This window comes from Protopterus annectens, chromosome 8.part0, assembly GCF_019279795.1.
Source record: "Protopterus annectens isolate FY-2018-M chromosome 8.part0, PAN1.0, whole genome shotgun sequence".
NCBI classification, from domain to species: domain Eukaryota; kingdom Metazoa; phylum Chordata; order Ceratodontiformes; family Protopteridae; genus Protopterus; species Protopterus annectens.
Genome location: NC_056741.1, coordinates 1,978,844,974 through 1,978,862,479, shown reverse-complemented (window position 1 = coordinate 1,978,862,479; position 17,506 = coordinate 1,978,844,974). Strand labels below are relative to the sequence as shown.

At 37.9% G+C, this 17,506-nt stretch overlaps 1 protein-coding gene across 4 annotated transcripts in view; it reads right to left on the bottom strand.

Annotated features, from left to right (window-relative positions):
- KIFC3 (kinesin family member C3) overlaps positions 1–17,506 on the bottom strand; it is a 663,225-nt gene that overhangs the window by 125,814 nt on the left and 519,905 nt on the right. For all 4 annotated transcript variants that reach the window (XM_044081520.1, XM_044081521.1, XM_044081522.1 and 1 more), the window contains one exon: positions 16,440–16,551. In XM_044081520.1, coding sequence (XP_043937455.1) covers positions 16,440–16,551 — 112 coding nt within the window. The remainder of the gene's footprint in view (positions 1–16,439; positions 16,552–17,506) is intronic.

The following is a 17,506-nucleotide window of genomic DNA, read 5'->3' as shown; positions in this document are numbered from 1 at the left end:
AAAGAGGATAAAAGTATATACTATCAAAGAGAACATTATTGTTAATACAGAAACGTCTGTATTAGGTATAGTAAATACTCTTTACTTGGTATCAGCTGTAACATCTCTAAGCTACCATCACAGCCTCAATCATCTTCTCAAGTCACTACAGCTCCATGTGCCTTACCATAACACTTCATCGTCAGCTTCCCCTATCCAACACAGGCAGTATGTAATTGAACTTGCAGTTTCCTGGAATGTAAAAGTCTAACACAAATTTCAACTAGTAAAATAAAAACAAGGAAAGGAAACCCATATTCCAGAAAAATGGGGGGGGGGGGACTTTTTAAACATCCTTAAATTTCTAAACAATGTGTCCAACAGAGGCAAGCCCCTCCATGTGCCCGAAAGGGTGGTCTTATCACCTCCCATCTCACACCCACAAACAACCTGCATATTTTGAGACTGGACTAACTTGAAGAAAGAACAAAATGGACTTTAAAGTGTAGAATTTATTCTGCTCTATTTTAAAGTAATAATCCAGTACAGTAAGAGCAGCACAGTGAAGAAATCAAATCAGACCAAACAAAGCACCGAGGAAACAAGTGAAAGTAATGCAGGCAAAGCCCAGTCACCAAATGTCAAATCATACACATACAGATGAGGTTCTCCTTCTGTAGTACATGTGCCTGGAAGGTCTACAATGAGACAAATGAAGAATGAGATGCAGAGAGACAAATACACACTCAAGCCATGTGTGAATTAACAGCAAACTCACCTTCAGTAAGCCAAATTAATCAGAAATAATGACACTATCCCTTTACATATTAGGCAGCTGAAAATTCTTACAGACAATAAAGTTACAAACTAATTCTGTCAACTTTTGCAACAGGGAGATTATCACAGTAATTCCATCTTTCCATGATGGCAGGTGACTATGATTATTTCTATTAGACTGCTGCACTTCATTCCAGAGAAAGGAGGTTATTCAGTTTAGCCATGGAAGTTTCCATATGTGAACAGAGGCAAACGCATTCCTAACATGTATACACTCCTCAATGCAGCCATCTTATTAATGCCACATTTCGCAGTATATAATCAGTATGTGTGGAATCAGCCAGTAAACTTTCTATTAATGAACATTAATATACATCAAAATGTACTTCATGCGTAAGTATCAAAACATTTTTAAATATAATGTATTATTCTTCAGAACTGAATTTCAAAAGTGCCTCAAAAATTTCATCCTTATTTTGAATTTATGCAGCTGTAAACTCTGCACTTGAACATATCCACACTACAAAGACAGGTGTAATCTCTAAATCCAGATTATCCTGTGGAACCAGGGTGTATGTTTCTAATGGAAGAAATTGAAGGGAATAAGCTTGGGGTTCTGGTCCTACTGGCTGATAAGGATGGAACTCCCCATCTCAGATATGAAAATTATACATTTCCTGTAATGCCAGATGTGAACTGGTAGCTCTCTGTTTTCATCAACATACCCTCATGCATTCCCCCTGCCTTAACCCTAACAGGATCTCAAAGGCCATCTTGTTGTGTACTTATTATTGTGATACATTTCATACAGTTTCTGTTCTTACTTTGTCTAAGTATAGGCTTAGATCTGAAGAGAGTCCCTTTTGCACAGAGTTAAGGAAGCGGACAGGGCTGATAGACAACCTAACATCTAAAACTTCACTGCCCTAAGTCCTGCCTGCCTCTAAATGTTGATGAAGCAACTCCCCATCTCAGATGCCCATTATACAGAACATTTTATAACAGAAAAAAAATATCTGAGAAATACGTCAAACGTATCATATTTAACATGAAGATTAAGGCTGGCTTACTCATATATAAAAATAACAGCAAAAGAACAGGCCTCAGTTAGATCATGTCTCTCTTCATATATGCTTTCTTAGCTGCTTGGATAAACTGTATGAAAGATAACTGGAGGAGTGCCTGCATCAGAAGTAGATTAAATTTCGAGGACTGTAACAAACATGCATACAACTTTTTCATTAGCCATCTAAGTTATGTCACTAGCTATTTAAATGTTTGTAAGACAAACTGCCACCCAAAAACAGTAAGGTCCAAACAGATGTTATTTCATCTTCTTACAAAATAGAAAATAGCTTCAAAGTATTTATTGCCACTGAAATAGCAATGGCTTTAAAAGAAAGTGAAATTAATTTTTTGCTTGTCATACAATTCCTTGCAACTGTTGTAAAAACCAGCAAATATATATATATATATATATATATATATATATATATATATATATATATATATATATACACATACATATGTGTGTGTGTGTATATATGTATGGTGTGTATGTGTATGGTGTGTGTGTATCGCGGATTAGGGAATTTACCCTCGTCCCCAATGTAGTGCAATCTCAGATTTGGTAATATATAATATGCCGGAAGTGTGGGGGCAAAGCAAGAACATTTAAAAAGGTAGAGTTTTGCTAGTTTTTGAAGTTTGAGTTTTCTGAAACTCAATATCATCTCAACAATATAAATTTCGAGTTTCTGAAAACTTGAACTTTTGACAGACCCAAATGGGTAGATAGAGATTGGGCGTGTGTGGGCACAGTTCCAACATTTTTATATAGAAGGGGAGACAAGCCCCCTGTACAAAACACTTAAAATGAGTTTTAAATTACTGCGTTCTACCTGGTTGTACACATTTATCTGTGGTAGTCTGAGGGTGATATCTTAAACACAAAGCAGACCTATGTCAACTACTCCAAACTAATAATAAAAATTATTCATCTGTGATACAATCCATACCTAATGAGCTACGACAATAACTAGAAAAGATAAAATTTAATATCACAGGAGATGAAATTTAACTCACCACATCAATTTCTCCCCGGGCCTCCACTGAAAACAGGATCTGTGGAACCTAGTCGGACTTTCCCGGTCAACAAATGTTAAATAAAAATAAAATAAAAATAAATTCTCCAGGAGTCTTACAGGGTTCCCCACCTTAGTATTTTCACTTAAGATATTAATGTTCCCATAAGAACAATAACAAATAATACCAACTGACAAACAAAAGCAATAAAATTATAACAGTACACTGAATCAAATGCAGATTTGTAGAATCAGGCTTTACATCTATGTCTATCAAACTAGGAAAGTTACAATAATAAAATCAAACAGAAATAAACAATTCATAATGGAGAAGAACAATACATGTACCCTTGGGTAATCACAAGGATAACCAAGCAACTGAAAGAGGTGCAGGCATTTTTATGGAAAGAGTGCATCTTGAAACACCTGCTGAAACTAAGCACAGAAGAGCAAACATTAAACTGTAGTAACTGTGAGCCTCGCATGCCAAGGGCATGATGGGATATGCACATGGTTAATTAGAAAAGGCATTTCAATACAGTTGAAGAAAACAGATTTGATTTGGGCCTTTGATGAGTACATATATTAGTACAAGTTTGGTGACAGGAATATAAATGAAATGAATCCATATAAGGACCTTGATGTATTGTACTGTATATCAAGACTTATCAGACGAAGATAACAAAATCTACACCTTTCATACTAAAATCTGCAGGTCTGGTTTTGTGTGGTTTCTTAGAAGAGAAAAAAACACGCATCATAATTGAGCAATCCCAAATTAATTTCTCTAAGATGATGCCAACTTTAAAACAAAGTATGATGATCAGTTGAAATATTTAGGCCAGTATTCATTAGTGTTCAGGTGCTTAAATTCTTCAAAGATCTAAATCCATCTAAGGATCTTGATCTGTGCATTAATACACAACACATTTTGAGGTAAATGTTTGCTTGCAAAATACTGATATTACTAGGTAATGGATTAATGCAAAAACAGTCAAAATCTGTGCTGTATGCATTGAAGAAAGAACTCCAACCACAACTAACAAAAATAAATAAATATATCAGTGGATGAAGAAATGTGGGAAATTAATACAGGATTTAAGCAGGTGTGTAAGCTGATTAGCCTTTTGTTACAAGTGATAATGAACACAAGCTTTAATTCAGGATCAGACAAGTCATCAATGCTCTGTCATAGTCCCCAAACTGAAATAAATGTTTTACTACATGTTTCGTTATGGCACCAGGCAGTTCAACAAATGCTTATAATTGGATCTTTTTTCCAGAAATTTAGTCCTAACATACAACCTGTGCACATGCCATTTTATGAAATGCACCACTTACTGCATCATTTCCTCTGGTTGGATGGCAAGCTACTGCATGAATTCATTCTTCAGGTAACTCCTGAAAGTATTCAACACTACAGTTCCTAAGGTAAGTCTTATGCAAGGACTGCTAAAAAAATTTGGGAAAATTACAGAAACCTTACCTGGTAGAGTTATGAGGAAACATTATGTGCATGGACTACAAGTTGGTAATATTCAAAAACTCAGAGGAGTCTGTTATAGTTATAACTTCATGAATCAACTACGTCTGGTTTGAGACAAAATGTGCATTTCATCACAAAAAGCATGCTTCACCTTTAACAGAGGGTCTTATTTTATGTCATAACAGACCAAAACAAGCTTTTATCTAAACTATTTAAATTTTAAAATTTGTGAAAAATAAAAGCACAACACTCAATCAGTGGCACAATGAGAAAATGCTCTGTCTATGCTCCAGCTATTTCATACTGAGCTAATTGGAGGAAGGGCACTGAGCAAACCCTGATCTGTGATATATAACATTAAGTATCCTGTTTTTGCTTATTTTTACGAGTTATTTATAGCACTTTTATTGTCTTCTGCATACTTTTCTAGCTAGTTTCACTGTGTGTGAGGTATTAACTGGAAATTTTCTACATTTGTTAAGCACCTGTTTGGGTTTGTTTGTTCCGATTTCCTGCCACAGATTGTATCATATAACTTGTTTGCAGTTAAAAGTATTCTCTAGAATCACCTTACTCCAGTATCTGTTTACAACTTTCATTTAAAGGCTCACTGCTGCTTTTCTGCTGTGATAAACATTTATGCAGTTTTTTTCTACCCAAGTAGTGTGGGTAGTTGTAGCATTGCCCATATTCAGGCCTGTGTTTTGGGCCTAGTTTGTTTGTAGAGGCTGTGTGTCTGATCACATGTTCCAGGCCATCTTAGTTTAGCCAAACCCATTCTTGCATTTCAGTGAGAGGGAAGTGTTTATATGGTCATTGGCTGATTGGGGTTACCTGGACTACAGCTTGGAGTAAGCACCTCATTGGTTCTTTTGAGATTTTTTTAAAGAGGTTTCAGATTTCAACTTTCTGTTACTTAAGAAGTTAACTTGTGAGTGTTTCTGCCATTTCACACTGAGCTAATCGGAGGAAGGGCACTGAGCAAACCCCTGATCTGCGATATATAACATTAAGTATCCTGTTTTTTGCTTATTTTTACGAGTTATTTATAGCAATTTTATTGAATGCTGCATACTTTTCTAGCTAGTTTCACTGTGTGTGAGGTATTAACTGGAAATGTTCTACTTTTGCTAAGCAACTGTTTGGGTTTGTTTGTTCTGATTTTTGTCCCCACCCTTCCTCCGTTATTGGTATCCTGTTCTTATACTTTGTGGCTTTGCAGTTGCTTGCCCATACTGTAAATTTTATCTGGGACACTCCTCCCAGTTTAGTGTCATTACCTCATTCTACTTAATACAGGGAGAACATTTGAGAATGCCAACCCACTTAGTTCTTAACCTTGAGTTATCTTCTGCTCCTCCTTACTCCCTTTCCACTTTACAAAAAAATAAATAAATAAAAAAATTCTAAGCTTGTTTCTTGCCTTTAAGTAGTCTAGTCCAGATACAGATTTGCTGTATCCAGAACTGTTTGTAAGCTTCTGAGCCCCCGCCGCTTAGCTAGGGTTAAAGTATTCCTGGCGCCATAAAGTCTGCTCTTCAAATTTTCCCTTAGAACTAGCCAGTTTTTTTAGTTTTAGCACTTAACTCTGTTTCTTTGAGCTCAGCTCTTGTTCAGAACTCCTTGTAAACACTAAATAAGCTACAAATTACTACAGCACTCAACTTTCCTCACTTGTCTAGAGGAAAACAGGTTTTAGTACTTAATAAGCGCCTATCCAGGCATGTGCTCCTGGTGTTTTTTCCTGTCTACCTGATGAATCTGGGCATCTTGGGGCAATGCAGCAATTCCCTCATGTACACAGACAACCTCTCCTCCTACCACCCAACACTACAACCTGTGAGAGATGCACTTATATAGCCAAACTGGAAGCAAAGCTCTTTTCACACAAGACTGGACTAGACAGTCAAGAGGAGAGGGTAAACACTTGCACCACACCACACTCATCACATAGCCCGTCAAAACCTACACCACCAAAACACACACATACAAACACAACACACACACCTACATTCACGGAGTCTCTCAATAAAAATCTGCCTAAGCAACAGGGACCTCCAAAGCAGAACGCAAGCAAACTCCACCCCCCAAGACAACTCAAATGACACACAGCCCACAAACTCAGTGTGCCACTCAACCACAGCCCATAAGGCATAACGTACCAAACACCCTAGTCATAGGTGACTCTATAGTCAGGCACACTGATGTTCCACTCACCAGGCTAAGCAAGGAGAAAATTACTGTCAGCTGCCTGTCAGGTGCCAGGAACCGCCACATAACGCACCCACTCAGGTCACTCCACATACAAATATGACTCTGTCATTGTCCATGTTGGTGTGAATGACTTGAGACATACCTCCCTAGACTACATGAAAAGAGATATGAAGGAGCTGTCTGATCTTGTAGCCCAGTCAGGTATGACCCTTGCCCTGAGTAGCATCCTGCCATCACCCAGAATGATACTACAGTACAAGGACAAAATGATTGACTTCAACAATTGGCTAAGCTACTGGTGTCATTCTAAGGGGATCCAGTATCTGTCTGCCTGGGATGACATGATCGACCGACCACAATGCTTTGCTAAAGATAGCCTGCACCTGTCGCCCTTGGGATTCCGGATACTGGCTAAGGCTCTTGCCACCCGTATAGTGCATGTTTTAGGCAAGATTCAAATGACAAACACCACCATAACAGGTACAAGCAAGCAAAATCTGAGGGTAATGCTACTCAATGCTAGAAGTCTAAAACTCAAAATGCACTCACTCGAGGCACTCATTAAAATGGACAACATCGACATCTGTGCAGTGACAGAGGCCCGGTTCAAGGCTCTAGAGAGCACCCTTGCATTACCAGGTTATAATTCATATCACACCTTTCGGCCACCTAACCTGGACCGAAACACTAAAGGGGGAGGCATGTCCATATTCATTAAGGATATCCACACCTTCAGGCTAGTGGCTCAGCATAATGCATCTGAGATTATCCAAGTGCAACTAACTCTGGGCAAGACCGCAATCCAAATTGTAGCTTGCTACAGATCCCCCACCATGCCCCACTCCTCATTTCTTGATACACTGGAAAATATTAGGGTACAACCTAACACCCTAATAATGGGCGATTTCAACTACCCCACCATTAATTGGGAAAACTACTCATGTACCAACTCTCTTTTGCTCAATGTTTTCTGGAATCCATAAATTCCAATGCCATGGATCAACTTATCCACACCCCCACCAGGGGCAACAATATCCTAGACCTGGTCATTACAAACATGGGCAACCGGTTTTCCACATCAGAGGTAAATTCCTCGTTGGTCAGATCCGACCACAAGCTAATCACCCTAAACATCCACATCCCGCCCCCACCCCCATTAGGGAAACCACCGTAAAAACTTTCTCCAAAGCCAACTTTATACTTCTTAAGACAGAAGTGGCAAACTTCATGACACTCATGCAAATGGACAATAGAGGTATGACTGCTGAATCCTACACAAATGCACTTTATAAGCACTTAGACGAGTGCATGGATTATGCAATCCCTAACAGAACCAAGATGCTATCCTCCAAAAAAAGGAAGCTAATCTGGTGACCCCCTGCTATAAAGAAACTCTACAACAGCAGAAAGAAACTGTTGCAAAAAAGAGTAAAATCCCACGATTGGAGGAACTCCCTGGTCAGCCTAAGTAAAAATCTGGGATCCCTCATAAAATCCTCCAAAGCTAGTTACAAAAACAAAATCACCACAGATTCTCAAGACAGCCACCAAGCATTCTATAGCTATGTCAAGAATCTCAATGGCAACACTCAGATCTGCTCTGAGCTACAGCACAATGGCACTAAATATACAAAACCAACTGATATTGCCAACATCCTGGCAGATAGGTTCAGTGCTAACTTTACCCCCCTCTCACCCCCTAAAGGGCCCATGTCTATACCGGAAGAATGCAAAGTTCCTGTAATCACAGCTGCACAGGTAAAAGCCACACTCTCCAAAGCCAAGAACACAGCATCCATGGGATCTGACAACATCCCAGGCTGCGTTCTACACAAACTACAGAATGAACTGGCACAACACCTAAGCACCATGTTCAATCATAGCCTCACCTCAGGCTTTGCGTGCCCACTGAATTGCACATAGCGATGGATATCCCACTCCACAAAGAGGGAGCCACCACAGACCCCGGGAACGACCACCCCATTAGCCTGATGAGCCTGGTCTGTATAAACAATGACATTGGTAATCTCCAAACTCTGGATCCCACCCAGTTCGGGTTTGTAAAAGACAGATCATGTCTCCTAAACCTGATGGACTTCTTTGAAGCAGTCACCAAAGCCGTATATGAGAGTAAGGTGGTTCACACAGCCTATCTAGATCTCGCCAAGGCTTTCAACACCATCTCCCACTCTGGAATTATAGATAAACTCACTAAACTAGGTATAAATCCCTATGTCACAAGGTGGGTTGCCAACTGGCTCACTGACAGAACCCACACTGTGACAGTAGCAGACACCAAATCCGACTTCAGACCAGTGACAAGTGGAGTACCACAGGGTTCAGTCCTGGGTCCTCTCCTGTTTGGTATCTACTTCTCACAAGTACAGGCTAACACAGAAAGTCTTTGGCTAATAAAGTTCACACAGGACTGCAAACTAGGAGCCATAATTGAAACTCCTAACGATATGGACATCCTACAAAAGGGCCTCACTGAGACAGATGCCTGGTGTCAAAGCCATGGCCTCAAGCTCAATGCCAAAAAGTGCATTGTCATCCCTTTTGGTAAAAACTCTGTATCCATGAACTACCACATAGACAGTAGTCTACATAACACCGAAAGTGTGATATGAAACCTTGGGACACAGATGACAGTAGTCTCTCCTTTGATAATCACATCACCACAGTAGTCAGGAAATCCTTCTACATGGCACACCTCATCACAAAAGGTTTCTCATCCAGGAAAAAGAGGTCATTGTTCCCCTATACTCAGTCATTAGACCCATTATAGAGTACAATGTCCCTTTTGGTATGTACCTCAAAAGACATCTACAACAACTAGAAAGGCTGCAGAAATACCTCACAAAGAGGATTACCAGCCTCAAACAGATGCTCTAAGCAGACTGTCTCAAAAAACTCCAGCTTAACTCCATCGCATATAGCCTAGTCAGAGGTGATCTCTGCCTAACATACAAAGCTATGTCAAACCCAGAGCTGTTGGACATGCTCCACTTAAAGAAATCCCAATCCCTCTGAGCTACATGCTCTAGGGACCTAAACCTTGTCAGTAAACAGAACATGCTGGAGGGATAGATTCCTGTCCCAGACACTTCCTGTACTCTGGAATAAACTACTTACTTATATCAAACAAAGCTCCTCATTAGCACTCCAAGAAAAATCTTGATGATTGGATGGGAGATAAGAAATTCACCCTGGGGATCACTTCTGTGGCTCTGCTCGACAGGGGCACAGGAAATAATTTTCTTGGGTGGCGAAAGCCAGGGTACCTTTTTGGCTACACTTATATGGGCCCTACGGCCAATTGCCTAGTACCTACCTATGAAGTCTGATTAGAGGACCTTGCTAAAGAGCTGAAGGAGAAATGGATAGTGGATAGTCACCTGAGTGGGTTTGGTCAGGTCCCGTTGCTTGTACCAAGGAAAATGGAAGTGACAGGCATGTTCCATCAAGAACTTCCACTGTATTTTGGGGTGGTTGGTAGTGTTTGTTCTCATCTTTAAATCCAGTACTATATTGTCTGTGGAAAGCCTGTCAGCTGACAGAGGGTGAGATAGCATCTAACAAATCCTGGTGAAGGTCTGCAGAAGAAAGTACACAGAATGCTAGCTCTTCTTTTCTTGCCTGGCCAGCTTTAGAGTGAAGTCTCACATTCCTCTATGGAGAGCTGGGGGTGAGGCAAGACAAACTGGCCTATAGGAAGAGCAGGTTCATGTGCAAACCTCACTAATGCCATGAGACAAAAAAATGTAAAATATAGATGCTCATTTATACCTTGAGCAAAGCAACTAGAATGGGTAGGCTAGTAAAGGTATTGCCACATATTCAGGTTTAACCTGAATAGTTCAAAATAAAAAACATACATTATATAAACAATTGAGTATATCTCAAGGCCATCTCATTTACTTTATCATCTCCATGATTGCTTTGGAAAATCTTACTGAACTTTCAGGCGGTATATATATATCAAAAAAAAGCCATTTAGTTAGTATAATAGGTATAACCCAAATACTGTAATACATATTTTACAAGTGTGACTTAGATATTTCCGTGTTTTACTGGGAAGTTCATACTATCCAAGTAGACTCGCAAAACAAAAACAAAATACAGTGGGTTAAAAATCCACATTAGTTGTTAGATTCTAAGTATAAATCAAATCATAAAACAGTTTTCAAAAAAACAGTTTTTTCAAATTACTTATTCTGATTTTTTAAAAAAAACACACAACAAAGCACAAGTTGTCGGCTATATGTATGTTTATTCTTGAATGCAAAACAAAACAAAGAGCGCTACTCGTACTTACGTGCCCATTAGTTCATAAAATAAAATAAACATTGTGTCTATTTAAAAAGCCCGATTAGGCTTACAACGAGCATAAGTACATGAGCTTTTTTCAAGCTTCCATTAGTTTTCATCATTTTAGTCTCTCTTCATCTCCGTTAATAAACAGGGACATTTGACATTTCAGGTGACAACAATAAGAAGCAACCAGCGTCTATATGAAACAGAGCAATATCTTAATAATTAACTACTTCAAGTGTCCTGGACAGATTTAAGACTTGTGTCTCTGGGAGTACAAACCTACTCATGGACTTTAATCCAGTCGAGATGGAGGAACTGATACTCAGTTAGTATGACTAACTTGGATGTTTCCAAAGACTTACATGAATTAGAGACTGTGTTTACTAAATTAATCAAACTACAAGTTCAGAGACATTATTTTGAAGTATGTTTAAATATGGGCTAAGCCCAGTACTAAAAATGCCCACCTCTGGTACTTCACTGCCAGATCTTCTATATTGAGTTGAGTTTAGCTATATAAACTTTTGATTGAATTTCACCTACCTGAAGAGGAGAGATTGAGATTGGTTGTTAACAATTTGTTTAAAGATTTTGAATGCAAATATAGTAATAATGAAATATGTATGAGTAAACTAAGAAAAGTTATAGAAGATGTGTTTTTTTTAGAAAAACGATGTTAGACCAGAAAAGTAAAAATTACCAGGGATTTACGAGATTTTAGAAATAATAATGTTTTCACTTGGTTCAATGCTGATTTAAATGGATCTCAGAGACCATCAGGTGTAACAGGTAAAAGTTTCAGGAATACTACCTTAACCACACCTGTTAACAAACCAGATAGTTATCAACAAAATATTAACACAGAAAATAGATTGTCCAACAAACTCACCCCTTAATAAACAGAGTGATGGTCCTGAAGTTCAATTATTGGAAACAGCACAGGACCTGATCCACAGTTGACAGAATCTAATCATATAGAGACAGAGACTCACAGCCCTCACAGATACTAAATGGAGAGAGGAGAGAGAAGGAGAGTTAGGAGAGAGAGAGTGACAGGTTGCATCACAGCATCATCAGAGATCAGGTGCAGGCAGTAGTGCAAAAAAAAGCAAACTTTTCAATTCAGATTTCAAAGAGTCCGCCCCCCCCCTATAGCAGAAACCATTTTTTTTGGAAAAAAGAAGGTCCAAGCAGGGGGGAGAGAAAAAAAGAAAGGCTCAATAGCGAACAGGAACAACTAGGCCCCACAATCAAGAAAATGGGGGAGACAAAATAATAATCATGAATTTATCTGGTAGGGCACTGAATGAATATGAAATACAGGTCTTAGTAAAGGCCTAGGTTTTATTCCTACAAAACCTAACGATCTAGTAGATACTATTATAGAAACAAAGAATTTACAATTAAGGTTGGATTTTGGCAACTCTCAGATAGTATTAGTTATGAGAGTAAAGTCCAAATAAACACATATGTTCACACTGAACCCGACTATAGATAGAGGTATTTGGGAATGTGGTGGAAGATGAAATATAGAAGTCATCAAGAGAATAAACCATCCAAACATGGAATTTAAACTATAAACAAAGGCAAGCTTTGAATTCATTGAGAAATGACAGGTCTATTGTAATAAGACCAGCAGATAAAGGAGGACGTTGTCATTATGGACTATACTTACTATGCAAATAAAATGTTTCAGATGCTTGAAGATACAACTACATATACAAAAGTAACTAAGGCTAATTTAAATAACATGGTCTTTAGTGTTTACAATACCCTAGATGACCTGGTACTATCGCATGACATAACACAAGAGCTGTATGGACAAAGGTGGACAAAACAATCACTACCGATCATACAGGGGGGACCCTAAAAGTCATAAAGATAGCAGAGACCCACCATTTAGACCTATTGTTGCAGGTCAAGGTGGGTAACAATTATCTATTTATCTAGAAGAGTGTTTTAGACCGTGTACAGAACCCCCTATCTATTTATCTAGAGAGTGTACTTAGACCGTTAGTTAATGGTAATAAGAAGATCCTGAAAGATAGTAAGCAATTTCTTTTAGACCTATATTCTCAAACTCACTCATTGGATACGAACCAACATTTTTCTTTGTGACACTTGATGTGGTTAGCTTATTCACAGTGATCCCCAAATGCGTAGGAATAAGACTGATCACTGAATATTTGAAAACACATTCAGACTTCACTGATAGAAAGATTGGCCTTGTGACCCTGCTATTAGAGACTATATTAACTAATAATGTCTTTGCATTTGAAGAAGTCATTTACTTACAGAAGGATGGTGGCTGGGGCACATCATGTGGTGCATATTCGCGCCAACCTAGTCATGGCCAGATGGGAAGATATTTTTCTCTTCAATAATCTATCATTTATAGAACATGCTGCAATGTACTGTCTTTTTTGTGGATCTCTCTTTTTTTATATGGCTTGAGATGAACCCTCCTATTAAACTTTGTTTCTTACTTGGACAATACCACGGACTTCTTAAAATTTACTGCAAACTTCTCAGTTAGCAATCTTCCATTTAAGTATTTAGAATGACCAATGGTATGATCAACACAACTATTTATAGGAAAGATTGCCAAAGAAACAATATATTACATAGACAAAGTATGCATCCCCATGTGTTTTAAAACGTCCTTAAAGGACAATTTATGAGGGTATCTAGATTGAATCCACAACAAGAAACTTATGTTTCAGGAATAGAGGACATGAAGGAGAGATTTCTGGAGAGAGGTTACAAAGAAAAAGAAATATTAGACACTATTAACACAGTGGAGCCCTTAAGAACAAGTAAAACCATATTTTATGGCACATGAAGCAATGACCACTAGCTCAGGTTCCCTAGGAATGAAGTTAGAGCTAACCTTACTTTTAGTAAAATGAGCCTGCAAGTGAAAAGCATTATGAAGAAACACTGGGGTATTTTGAATTCAGATATAGAAGTTTGAGATTGCTGGCCCCACACCTCATGATAGCTTATAAAACCTTCCCAATCTGAAGAGTATCCTATGTAGACCAAGACATCCACTAGTTAACAGGTTGACAGTGAATAGAAACACAGTACCCTGTGGTCATTGCAATCAATGTATTTATATTAATAAAGAAACTAGTTTTGAGCACCCTACTACAGGGAGCATTTACAATTTTAACACTAACACCAACTGTGAAAGTAAAAATGTCATATATATGGCTAAATGTTTAGGATGTAATAGTTACTACATAGGGAAAACAAATAGATCATTTAAGGAGAGGATTAGGAACCGTACCACCTTAGAGTAGGTACAGAAACCAATGCATTGGCTAGACATAAAAGTTCAACTGGTACCAGTCATTCCTTTAAGTTCTGTGCCATTCAATGTGTGTATGAAGGATTCAGAGGTGGTGATCTAATTAACAGAACTTTAGAACAAGAAACAAGATGGATCATAAGATTAAGGTCCGATAAACCACCAGGCCTTAACGATAAAATCCAAATAAAGCCATTTTTGAAAAGTAGAAGAATACGCAGGTAAAGAGATCTCCCACTAACTGTTCTAAATTCCACATTAGTTAGGTACATTTTCCTCACAACATTATGACCATGGTGTAGATGACCTATCTATATACTCAGACATATTGTAGGCATTTCATATACTTTCAACATTTGTCATAAGAAATGAATCTTTGCACACATATATTTAGTATTGAAAAGTACTGTTTATAAAACTAATGTAAGACACCTCAGGATGCCATTCGGGATTAACAGAATATATGTGCCAAAATACTTCCCATTTTCCCCCCCCTCATGTATTCCTTCCTATATTTTCCTTCACCACATAAGAGTTTTAACACTTCACAATGTCTATATTTTAAATTTGGGTATCAAGGATGTAACAATTATAAAGTGCAATTAATGGTTGCTTAAGTCAGTGTGCTTATTTCCACCATTGTGGATCTGTCAAGTTAATTATTAAGATATTGCTCTGTTTCCATATAGTTTGTTTAGGCGTTTGTTGCTTAGTTTATTGTTGAAGCATTCTTCTACCCACATTTTTGTAAGTTACGTTCACATCCTGAAATGTCAAATGTCCCTGTTTATTAACGGAGATTGAAGAGACTAAGGCATGAACTAATGGACAGCTATTGAAAAGCTCGTCATGTACTTATGCCTGTTGTAAGCCTAATCGGCTTTTTTTTTTTAAATAGACACAATGTTTCTTTGTTTTGCATTCAAGAATTAACCAGGCACATACGCGCAAGGAATACTTTGTTGTGCTGTGATTTTTAAAAGCGTTTCAGAGTCTGCAGAAAATAAGTAATTTTGAAAAACTGTTTTTAACTTTTGATTTATACGAGAATAGCCTAACTAATGTGATACAAGTTTTTAACCACCTGTAATTGTTGACTGTTTTACGAGTCTACTCTGGATAGTATGAACTTCCAGTAAAACACGGAAATATCTAAAGTCACACTTTGTAAATATGTGCATTACAAGCAGTTTGGGTTATACTAACCAAGTCTGAAATGGCTTTTCTGATATATACTGCCTGAAAGTTCAGTGCGAGATTTTCCTAAAGCACCATGAGATGATAAGTAAATATGACAAGGCTCTGAGATATACTCAATTGTTTAATATAATATAATGTATGTTTGGGCACCGATGCATTTTTATGTATGTTTTTATGTATTTTTTATGTATGTTTATTTTGAACTATTCAGTTCTTACTTTTAATATACCAGTATTTTTCTTAGCTGAACAAGGTAACATTCATGGAACTGAGTTTAATGGGTTACTGTATTTTTAAATGAAGGAAACATGTGATTATAGAGATCCTATCACAAGCTTTTGTTGGTTTTAAAAGTGATGTTCAAAGTTTTAGTTTGTGTAAAGAGTCTGAAGAAGCCTTTTGGCAGCTTACTCGTTTGGAATAAACAATTTGCTAACTTACATGGATTTATTTGTTTGAATTTCTACTTTCATTTTATTGCTCATTGGAAAGTCACGCATCTTTTTGGACTGAGTTTTACTAGTGTTTTAGCGTGAGTATCCTACCTCAACTAACAGCAGCTCTGAGTTTTGGATTTGTACATATTCAGGTTTGGCAAGCATTATACATATGTCATGCAAGAGAGAGAGAGAGAGAGAGCAGAAATTTGTATTTTCACTTTCTACTTCATGTAGTTGTTCTATTATGATAGACTGTATCAGATTCAGTAATAGCATGTATCACTTCAAATGTTACCACTACACAATGAAGAAATTCTGAATCATCTGCAGTAGCTGTCCAATACACAAGTGACCTTTCATATAGATCTGTCTTGAAGGAAACTATAAATAATTTGTGCTGTAAGCTTTGGTATTAGGTTACAGGATTCTTTTGCCCCACACAAGGCACACCTTTTCTGAGATGCTCAGAAATAATACATTCATCTGAATGAATACATCAAGCATACTTGGGTTATGACCACAGGGTTGTACACCAAGCCTTTACTTATTCATATACCCTGTTTTCTACCTTTCTAAAGGAATATTCGCACAACTAGATATTTCCCCGCACTGCTGGCCTGTCACCCTACCTTTGAGTCGTACCAACTCATTGTGACATTTCTTCCTGAGCTGCAGCTCCCGCCGGTACTTCTTCAGCAGTTCCTGGTTGGCAACATTCACTTCCTGCACAATACTGCTAATCTGTAAGGAAGCAGCAATAAAATCATGTGCTATTACTTTTCAAAAACAACATGAAGATTTGTACATGATGTTCAAACCAGCTCTTTCATGAAGAGTAAATGTATTGCAGCAATTAAGATAAAATTCATTAAGATAAAATTCAGTTTAAGGCAATTTTTGTCCTTTGCACCTGAGTATGACCTGCCTGAGGAAGATTTAGTGTACCACATCTGTTCATGCTGAAAAACACATCTGCAGTCCTGGACTGCTAGTTCACCTTAGTTTTGGATACGAAACTCAAATGTATTTTATCGGCAAACTAATTCCTGCATATGAAGGAGTCCAGATTCTCCCACCAAAACTATACTAAACACATGATGTGTTGTACTGCTGAATTACCTTTTGGTGCAGTTAGACAATACGCAAACTTCATAACATGAATGCGGACAGTAATGCAACTGCATGCAAGTGTCTTTAAACTACCACCTCTTTATAACATCCACATTATGCCCCATAAAGACACATGAAATTGATGCAGTACAGTACAGAGTGAAATCCCAAAACATTTCTCAAGTGTCTGTAACCATCCTCTACATAAACTTACCTTTGAGTTGGCTATGTGCAGTATGTCGATATTTTCACAATTATTTCGTGTCCTCTTATTCTGCATACAACATTGCAGTCCTCATGCGTCATGCACTTCTACTTACAGCACGACATTGTTGGGATATTCAGACAGAAATTCATTAATTACACATACTGATGTGAATATCAGTTTGCTGAACAGCCTGTGCTTACAGAATTTAACATTCAATGTATTACACGTTTCCTGATTAATTAATTATTCAGATATCACTTTTGTCTGTTTTCTCAAAGATTAAGTGAAACATTGTCTCTAATCAAATAAAGGGTACTTTTCCATTAACGGGGCAACAGCTTTCTGGGCCTGGATTTGCGTTAACGGAAAGTACCCATT